The sequence below is a fragment of the Dictyostelium discoideum genome (assembly GCF_000004695.1).
Source record: "Dictyostelium discoideum AX4 chromosome 1 chromosome, whole genome shotgun sequence".
Lineage (NCBI taxonomy): Eukaryota > Evosea > Eumycetozoa > Dictyosteliales > Dictyosteliaceae > Dictyostelium > Dictyostelium discoideum.
The window spans coordinates 4302476-4312919 of NC_007087.3; the positions used below are offsets into that span (position 1 = coordinate 4302476).

A 10444-nucleotide genomic window follows, 5' to 3' on the forward strand; every position below is an offset into this window, starting at 1 on the left:
TTAATTATTTTTATTGGTTAAGATGGTTATTTTTTATTTTATAGTCAAAAAAATTGTTTATTATTTTTTTAATTAGAAAAAAAATTTTAAAAAATTTAAGTTGCCTTAAATTTTTTGGGGTTGTTTTGAATTAAAAATAAAAAAAAGGATGAAAAAAATCAATTTAAACTTTTTTTTTTCCTTATTTCCATATATATTAAACTTTAATTCTTTAAATAAATAAAAATAAAAATATGAAAATTTCTAATAGTTTTGTTTCATTATGTGGAGTATCAAATGCTCAAATGTTTGGTGGTACATGTAAATTACCAGAAATTCCTCAAACTATGGATAATGGTTCACAAAGTGTATCTTGTTGGCTCTATTATTACAAAATAATGTTGTTATTAGTTCATATAATCATACATTTCCAAAAGGTACTGGATCAACATTTTTCAGTGATTCAAATAAAGATAGTGTTTACAACTGGTGAAAATCTCCATGTTGAATATAAAATAACTAAAGGTTATAGTGGTGTTTTTTATAGCGAAGATTGCAAAAGTAAAGATCAAATTCCAACTAGTTCGGATATTGTAAAGTCTTATAGTGGTGGTTTTGCTATGATGGGTAGTACATACAATTACCAATATAAACTTACTTGAAGTAAAGTTTAAAAAAAAAAAATTTCTAAATTAAAATAATAATTTATTTCTATTTAGAAAACTTGTTTTGATTTACGTCAAAAAAAAAAAAAAAGTATTTTTATTTAATACTATTCTCCTTTTACCAACGGCTTTATAATTTTTAAATATATTATTACAAATTGAAAAGAAAGTTCATAAAATTGTCAGAGAATACTTAAAACTGGAGGGAATTAAATGAATGTCGGTATCTACAGCATTTTCAACAATATCAATATTTAAATGAGCTGTACATCTAATACCAATTGATGTATTTAAAATAGTGTAAATATAAAATAATATTAAATTCAATTCAGATTGTTATTCTTGTTTTCTACAGATTGAAGCTACTAATAAATATAAAAATAAAAAATAAGAATATTAAATTATATTAATAAAGATAAGAATATCAAAAAAAATAAAGATATAAATAGAGGAAAAATTTATATCTTTATTAGTGAATTTTTTTTAAAAAAGATTTTATTTAAAGAATTTTTTGTATTTGACACTTTGTCAACTTTCTCTTCTGCTATTGCAAAATTAAATTTATATTCCAATATTCCTTTAAAAAAAAAGGATTTTTAATAATATTCTTTACAAATTTAAATAAAAATAAAAAAAAAAAAAAAAAAAAAAAAAATAAAAAAAAAAATCAATTAGTTTATATTTACATAAACATTGAGAACTGGAATATCCAAGTTCAATATTTTTCTCTCTTTTTATTATTATTATTATTATTATTATTATTATTATTATTATTATTATTATTATTATTATTATTATTATTATTATTATTATTATTTATTATTATTATTATTTATTATTATTATTATTAATTATTATTATTAATTATCTATTATTAATTATCTATTATTCATTAAAAATTTTTGAAGAAGATCTTCCTTTTAAAGAAAGAAAAGGTTTACTATTCTCTCTAACAGGGCTTAAAGGAGTAATTGGTGAAGAATGAAAAGCTGAATGATCAGGAGTTGAAGGTGTAGAATTTGTAGTGGTGGTAGATGATGATGAATCTTTTAATTGTTTATCTTTTTTATCTTTTTTATCTTTTTCTTTTTTAATATCTTTTTCTTTTTTCTTTTCTTTTAATTTCTCTTGTTCTTTTAATTTCTCTTGTTCTTTTTCTCTACGTTTTTGAGCTTCCAAAGCTTTCTTTGGTATCATCATATTTGCTTGATCAACATGAGTGAATCTTCGTTGAATGAACCTTGGTACCATATTATCGTCAGGAAAAGTTTGAAAGTATTCAGTTTCAATTTGATCTCTCATAATTGATCTAAGATGATTTACATCATTTGAAATTTGAGGTTTAATTGATTGACCACCACTATTTGTAATTGTATTCATTGTTGAATCGATTATATAAATATAATGCATTGATGATAATAATATCTCTCTATATTTTCTATCTGAATCTTTCTTTAAATCTTGTTCTTTCTTTAAATCAGTTTCTAATTCACCAACTCTTAATCTTAGTAATTGTAATTCCATTTGCATTTTATTAAATTCAATTTGATCAGGTGTTGGTTGTTGTTTTGTTAAAATTACAGTATGATTTTTTGAGCCACCACCACCGCCACCATCATCAAGTAAGAATGAAGACGATCTTGAACTTTGATTACTTATTGATAAATCACTATCAGTGACACTATCATCACCACCACTACTATTACTTAATAATGATTTTTGATGATTATTAATTATAATTTGTGGTGAAGTAAATTGTTTTGAAGAATTTCTTTGATGGTTAATTAAATTTGTACGATTTTTAGTGATCCAAGGATGTGATAATAATTCTTTAGCTGTTGCTCTTTCTTCTGTTGATTTACAAAAACAACGTTCCAAGAAATTTGCCAATTCTGAAGAGATGTCATCTGGTAGTGGTGGTCTATCATCTTGACAAATTCTATACATTGCACCCAATGGATTTAAATCGAAATAGGGTGGATAAGAAGTGAATAATTCAATGATTGTACAACCTAATGACCAAATATCAGATACTTGACAATGACCACTAATCTCTATAACCTCTGGCGCCATCCAATATGGAGTACCAACCACACTATAACGTTTATCTGATTCCTTTATAATTTCACCTGCAGTACCAAAATCACTCAATTTCGCCTCACCTGCTTTATTTATCAATATATTTGCCGCTTTAATATCCCTATGAATAACACCCTCTTGATGTAAATAAACTAATCCTTTCAATACATTCTCAACATAATTACAAATTAATGATTCTGGAAATGTTCCAAAATTATTTAAAATCGTTGACAATGAACCATTCTCCATATACTCTAAAAATATATATATATAATTTTCATTCTCTTCCCTACCTAAAATTCTAACAATATTTTCATGATTTAATCTTTGTAATATATCAAATTCTGTCTATATATATATACATATAAAATAATTAATATATTAAAAATATATATATATTTTATTTTATTTTATTTTATTTTATAAACACTTACAGAAACACTTGAATGTTGTTCATTTGAAATTTTTGATTTTTCAAAACGTTTAATTGCAACAAAATCACCAGATAATGTATTTAAACCTTTAAAGACAGTTGCAAATGCACCTTTTCCAATTGCAATATCAGAGATTACAAATGCACCAATTGTTTTTTTTGATGCTACCATTGATTCCCGAAAATGGGATCTATCAGTTTTATTATTTATTGGTGGTAAATTAGATTGTTGTGGTATTACTTTTGATCTAAAATCAACTGTATCGCTTTTATTATATGTTTCATCACCACTTCCACCACCATATTCATTATATATATCTGAATCATTACTTCCATTACTATAATTTAATTCACTTTTGATATTCATTCTTTTTTTTAAAAAAAATGAATAAATAAATAAATTATAAAAAAAAAAAAAAATTGATTTAAAATATTAGATTTATAAAAATTATTTTATACAATTTTTCTTAGTTTTTTTTTTTTTTTTTTTTTTTTGTTGGTTTTTGTTTCTATAAAAATAAATAATGGATAATTTTAATTAATTAATTAATTAATTAATCAGCCAATTAATTAATTTTTGATTTTTTGTTGGGTTTTTTTTTAATTTTATTCTTTTATTTTATTCTATTTTTATTGTACAAGTTTTATTGATTTTATATTATTAAATTATTATTATAAATGATTTGATTAATACGTTATTTATTTGAAAAAGTTTAAGAAAAAAAAAAAAAAATTAAAAAAAAAAAAATAAAAAAATTAAAAAAAACTATTTTCCAACAAAAAAAAAAAAGTTAAGGTTTGAATCTTTTTTTTATTTTATTTAATTTTTTTTTATTTTTATTTTTTTTTTTTTTTTTTTTTTTTTTTTTTTTTTTTTTTTTCTTAATGTTATTTAGTTGATTGACAAAAAAAAAAAAAAAAACAAAAAAAACTAAAAAAAAAAAAACAATGTAAAATTAAAAAAAAAAAAAAAACTTTTAAAATGTGAGTGTGATTATTTGTGAATGTTTTTGTTGATCAGTAGTGGTGCGTTTTGCGTTTGTGATGCAAATATAATGAATTTTTTTTTTTTTTTTTTTAATTTTTATATTTTTTTTTTTTTTTTTTTTGTTTTTTTTTTAAAAAAAATAAAAAAAAAAAATTTATACAAATCAAATCTCGACAAACTAAAAATAATTCATAAAAAAATCTTTTTTTTTTTTTTTTAATTTTTTTTCTTTTTTTTTTTTTTTTCTGATGAAGATAAAATTGGGTTGTTTTCATAATAATATGACGTTTGTTGTTATCATGCCAAGGTGAAAACCATATTTTAAATTTTTTTTTTTTTTTTTTTTTTTTAAAACTATAACATATAATTTGTGTAATTTTTTTTTTTTTTTTTTTTTTTTTTTTTTTTTATTATTTTTTTCTTTATTTGTTTTATATTAGGGGACAAAAAAAAAAAAAATAAAAAAAAATAGTTCAGGTTTCCTAAAAAATTAGGATTCCTAAGATTGTTTTAAATTAAATTTTTTTATTAAAAACAATAGTAATGATGATGGTAATTATTTAATTATTTCACCTTTTGATGTTTTTGAAATAGTGGAAAAAATTACAATGAATAAAAGAAAAATAATTAAAATTAATAATCAAGATAATAATTTATATGAAACAATTTCATATATTGGAGAGTATATAAATGGAAAAAAAATAAACAGTTTATCTCAATTAGAAGAACAGGTTATTTTTTATTTTGAAAATTTTTCATCAGACTTCAATAACCATTTTTCTACTCTTGTTTCAATTTTGGTTGACCATTATAATATAAAAAAAAATCAAGTTATAATTAATTTAAAATCAAAAATAACCCATATATTTAATAATTTTAAAATAATATATACGACAAATGGTGAATCACTATTTGAAAAAGCTATAACAGATCTATTTATTTATAATATTGGTATTATTATAAAATTTAAAACTATTGAAACTATTCATAAAAATAGTTTTACAATTTTAAAAACATTAGAAAAATTGAAAGTAATAATCTTTAAAAAATAATACTTTAATAGTATATAAATATATTTAATAACATATATTAGACTATAATATAATATATAATATACAGTTTATTTTTTTTTTTTTTTTTTTTATATTCAATTAAATACGAGGGATATTTGAGAAAGGATAGTAATCTTTATTACATTTTTCCCAAACTTTATTTACAGCCATTTCAGCAACATCTTTACAATTTGGATTTGATTGAAGTGAACCAATGGCTCTTCTTTTTGCACATTCTGCTTGATGATTAAAAACTCCAAAATTTTTTTTAAGTGCTTCTAATTGCCATTTACAATCACCACTTAAATTTGCTGCTCTGATCTAATTTTTTTTTTTTTTTTTTTTTTTGTGTTAGTAAAAAAAAAAAAAATAATAATAATTTAAATAAATGAATTATATATGTATTTTTATAGTTACTTCAGTACAAGCTAAATGTTCACAATTAAATGGATTTAATTTATTTTTACACATATCATAAGCATGAACAAATTCATGAACTACAGTATTTCTAATATTTAATGGAAAAGTTGGCATATTATCACAAATGATAACACCTTTCTTTGGTGTGAAACTACCTAATGCATCTAAAGAATCACATGGTTCACATGTAATTACTGGTGGTAAACAACCAAGTTTCATCATTTCCTTTATAATAAATTGAAGTATTGGATCCTCTTTAAATGTTTTTTCAACATTTTCTCTACACATTTGATTTGTTGGTTTACGTACATATTTATTTAATGAACCACCACCATTTGTTGTTGTATCATCATCAGTTGGTGGTATTTCTTCATTCTTTGAATTTATTTTATGGCTACATATTATTACATCATAATTATCATTTTCTATTTTATTATTATCATTATTTTTATTATTATTATTTTTTAAAAGTAATATATTTTTAATTGAATCTGAAATAGTCATTTCTCTTTAATATAATTTTTTATTCAAACAAAACAAAAAACGAACGAAATTTTTTCATTTTTTTTTTTTTTTAATTTTTTTTTTTTTTTTTATTTTTTTTATTTTTTTTTTTTTTATTATTCAACTAATTTAAATCTTTTACTTTATATTAAAACCTAAAATAAATAAATTATTTTAAAAAAAAAATTAAACCATGATTATTTATTTTTTAGTAAAATAAAAAAAAAAAAAAAAAAATAAGTAAAAAATACATATAAAATTTATATCATGATTTATATTTAATATTTTATTATTATTTTATTTTATTATTATTTTATTATTATTTTATTATTATTATATTTTATTTTTATTTTATTTATTTTTTTATTTATTTTTTAATTTTTTTATTTTTAAATTTTTAATATTTAAAAATTTCGTTGTCAAAATTGTATAAAATAATAATAGTTATTTGCTTTTTTTTTTTTTAAATCACATTTTATTTTCTCTCTCATTCTATCCCCTCTATCACACACACTATTTTTTCAATATTAATGAGTATTTGATAATCTATAGATTTTTTTCAACAGAGTTTAAATATCATTCTTTTTAAAATTATCAATAATATTTTTATGGTTAAATTATAATGAAAAGATTTGCCAAAAAAAAAAAGAAAAATAAAAAATTTTTTAAAACACTTACCACACTTAAAACAAAACAAAAATAAAAAAATAAAAATAAAAAAACACACACCTACACTTTTTTTTCATTCCCTATTAAATAAAAAAAAAAACTATCTTTACAACAATGAATTTTTTAAATAAAATAGAATAATAGATTTCTTTTTTTTTTTTTTTTTTTAACTTTTCCACATAATTTTTACATTTTTTTTTATTTAGATGATTTTTTGTGGTTTTGAAATAATTAAAATAGATATGTTGTGATATTGTTTACAATATGAGTGGTGTGTTTATTTTTTTTTATTTTTTTTTTTTTAAAGGTGATATGGAAAGATATTGTTTTTAGGTACTAATAAAAATATTATTATTATTATTACTACAAATTATGTTTTATTTATTTTATTTTTATTTTTATTTTTTTTTTTTTTTTTTTTTTTTATTTATAAATTATTATTTTTACTTTTTTTCTTTTTTTTAATTTTATTTTTACAAATATTAAAAACATAACAAATTCATTTTTATTAAAAATAAAATAAAATAGAAAATCAATTAAATAAATAGTATACAAATTATATAACTATTTTCAATATATTTATAATAAATTTAATTTCAAAAATGGTTTCACATAGCAAGTATTTTTTTTTTTTTTTTTTTTTTTTTTTTTTTTTTAATTAGTCAAAAAAAAAAAAGAAATTTTTTATTAACATTTTTTATATTTTTTTTATTTTTACAAATTAGTTTTATCATCATCAATAGTAACTAATATGAATTATAAAATTGAAAGACCAAATAAAATAAAAAGCATAAAAGATATAAATATAGATAATTTATTATCAATAACGTAAGTATCAAAAATTAATTATACAAAAGATAAAAAAAAAAAAAAAAAAATATAAACCATTTAATTTTTTTAAAATACTTATGATTTTTTAAATATTATTATTTTTTAAAATCAGGTTTTTCAGTACCAACTATTTTAAAAACTATATTTCTCAAATTATTACTGCAATTGTATGCATTTGTTTAGTTTTTCATCCAATTGAATTCAAATGATTTTCTCAATTTTTTTTAATTATTACAAAAATAATAATAATATAATAATAGTATTACCACAAATAACCTATGTTTGAAAACGAATTTATTCAAACTGTAAATAAAATCTTTTTAAAATTATGTTTAATTTTTTTTTTTTTTTTAAATTTTTTTTTTTGACAAATATCTAAAAACTGAACTATCAAAAATATTCCAAGAAGTGTCAATTTTATTTTTTTATTTTCAAATTTTTTTTTTTTTTGTTTTTTTTTTTTTTTTTTCCAAATTGGTTAATTCATTTTTTTTTGTTTTTTTTTTTTTTTTTTTTTATTTATTTTATTTTATAGTTTCAAAAAAAAAAAAAAAATGAAAAATAATATTGAAGATATAGATAACTGTAGTGATAATACTAAAGATTTTATTTTAACTCAAAGTCAAATTCAAAGAAAAATAAAGATAGATTCTGAATATTACCAATTATTTTCAATTGAAGGAACTAATCAAGATCAAGATCTTATTGATGCAACCGAGCTCAAAGAACTTAAAGTTCATTGTGAAAGTAAATAATTTTTTTTTTTTTTTTTTAAACATTTTTTTATTTATTTTTAAAATAGTATTATTGGAATCAAATAAAAGATGTAAATTCTCAAATAAACTTAATTGAATCAGTTGAAAAATTATCAAAATGTTTGGATAATTTTAAAGAAGAAATTAAAAATTAAATTTCAAATAAATTCGATGAATTGAAAAATCAAATTATTGACTCAAATACCGAACTTTTGGGTTGTTTCAATTTAATGAGAGAAGATTATAAAAATAAAATTAATATTATTGGAAGCTTTACTTAACAAAATCTCTGATAATAACATTCCAAAAAACATAATAAAAGCTAAAAATGTTAATGGAGGTGTTTAATATAAAATTTATAATCATCAACAACCACCTAAAATTAATGAAAATCAAATTGATGATATTATTGAACCAATTGAAAAACCAATAATTAAATCTCCCTCTAAAAAGCACCCTAAAAATTATAAAACTAATAATAATAATAATAATAATAATAATAATAATAATAATAATAATAATAATAATAATAATAATAATAATAATATTAATAATAATAATAATATTAATAATAATAATAATATTAATAATAATAATAATATTAATAAAATAAATAAATATTATTTTTATTTTTTATTTTAAATTTTCAGAATTTGGATATTTTTTTTTTAAGGCGATTTTAAAATTAATAGTGTTTTAGATTTTTAAAGAAAAAAAAATTAACAATAATAAAAAAAGAAATTTAATTAAATATAATCTAAATTAAACAATTTTTATTTTTTTTTATTTTTTATTTTTTATTTTTTATTTTTATTTTTATTTTTTAAAAAATTCCATCCTATAAAAAAAAAAAATAAAAAAAAAAATAAAAAAAAATTGAAAATTTATCAATGGATTCGTTCATTAATTATTTTATTTTTTTTAATTCATTTTCATTTATTATTAATACACAAATATAAAAGATAAGATATGTCAGAATTGGAAGTTGATATATTATCATTATCTTTGACATTTGATTTCGAAGCATACTTTACAGATAAAACAGATGGTGATGGGGATGATAAAGGTTTGATTTTTTTTATTATACAACAACGAAAACAACAATAATATTAAATATTTATAAATACTAATTCATATTTTATTTATTCTATAGATGGATCAGACATTTGTAGGTTTTTTTTAAAAGGTTCATGCACCAAAGGTTCTGATTGTCCATATAAACATACAAAAGCAGAAAGAGCAGTAGTTTGTAAACATTGGTTAAGAGGTCTTTGTAAAAAAGGTGAACTATGTGAATTTTTACACGAATATGATTTACAAAAAATGCCTGAATGTTATTTCTTTTCAAAACATGGTATGTATAAATAATAATAATAAAAAAAAAAAAACATTTTATCATACTGATAATAATGATAGTTTTTCATTGAAGAATACATATTAATAAAGATGATATAAAAAAACAATAATAATAATAATAATAATAATAATAATAATAATAATAATAATAATAATAATAATACTACAAAATAAATGAAAAATGTATTATCAATATAAAACAACACAAAAACAATAATAGGTGAATGTAATAATCAAGAATGTATGTATTTACATGTTAATCCTGAAGAAAAGGTTAGAGAATGTCCATGGTATAGTCGTGGATTTTGTAAACATGGTCCAAAATGTAGACATAAACATATAAAGAAATTATTATGTGAAAATTATTATTTAGGTTTTTGCCCAGAAGGCCCGAAATGTAAATATGGTCATCCTAAATATGAATTACCAAAAGAAGAACCAGAGAAAAAAGTTAATATACAGGAACAATTTGAAATGGAACAGCAACAGCAACAACAGCAACAACAACAACAATTTCATCATCATCAACAACAAAATCAACAATTTAACGGAATGGGTGGAAATAATAATAATAATGAATTTAGACCTAAACAACAATTTCAACAAAACCAACCATTTAATAAAGGTGGACCAATGGAAAATGGATTCAATCCTAATAAACCAATTATTTGTCATAAATGTGGAACACCTGGTCATAAATCGAATGCATGTCC

The 10444-nt window shown here is 18.8% G+C and overlaps 5 protein-coding genes across 5 annotated transcripts in view; 3 read left to right on the top strand and 2 right to left on the bottom strand.

The window, feature by feature from the left end:
* Positions 1 to 233: 233 nt before the first annotated feature.
* On the top strand, positions 234 to 641 carry DDB_G0270144 (hypothetical protein; the record flags this gene model as incomplete). Its single annotated transcript, XM_641482.1, has 1 exon — positions 234 to 641. The coding sequence occupies one exon, from the start codon at positions 234 to 236 to the stop codon at positions 639 to 641; it is 408 nt and encodes a 135-aa protein (XP_646574.1).
* An 888-nt stretch (positions 642 to 1529) lies between these two features.
* DDB_G0270146 (protein kinase, STE group) lies at positions 1530 to 3523 on the bottom strand (the record flags this gene model as incomplete). Its single annotated transcript, XM_641483.1, has 2 exons — positions 1530 to 3071; positions 3158 to 3523. The coding sequence occupies 2 exons, from the start codon at positions 3521 to 3523 to the stop codon at positions 1530 to 1532; spliced, it is 1908 nt and encodes a 635-aa protein (XP_646575.1).
* A 1772-nt stretch (positions 3524 to 5295) lies between these two features.
* On the bottom strand, positions 5296 to 6120 carry DDB_G0270738 (hypothetical protein; the record flags this gene model as incomplete). Its single annotated transcript, XM_641484.2, has 2 exons — positions 5296 to 5517; positions 5614 to 6120. The coding sequence occupies 2 exons, from the start codon at positions 6118 to 6120 to the stop codon at positions 5296 to 5298; spliced, it is 729 nt and encodes a 242-aa protein (XP_646576.2).
* A 1271-nt stretch (positions 6121 to 7391) lies between these two features.
* DDB_G0270740 (hypothetical protein) lies at positions 7392 to 8472 on the top strand (the record flags this gene model as incomplete). Its single annotated transcript, XM_641485.1, has 6 exons — positions 7392 to 7408; positions 7452 to 7531; positions 7733 to 7787; positions 7881 to 7925; positions 8156 to 8367; positions 8423 to 8472. The coding sequence occupies 6 exons, from the start codon at positions 7392 to 7394 to the stop codon at positions 8470 to 8472; spliced, it is 459 nt and encodes a 152-aa protein (XP_646577.1).
* Positions 8473 to 9344: 872 nt separating this feature from the next.
* cpsf4 (CCCH-type zinc finger-containing protein) overlaps positions 9345 to 10444 on the top strand; it is a gene marked incomplete at both ends in the record, with an annotated part of 1589 nt that continues 489 nt past the window's right edge. The window contains 3 exons of the mRNA XM_641486.1: positions 9345 to 9441; positions 9529 to 9729; positions 9952 to 10444. The exon at positions 9952 to 10444 is cut by the window's right edge and continues 163 nt beyond it. Coding sequence (XP_646578.1) covers positions 9345 to 9441; positions 9529 to 9729; positions 9952 to 10444 — 791 coding nt within the window. The remainder of the gene's footprint in view (positions 9442 to 9528; positions 9730 to 9951) is intronic.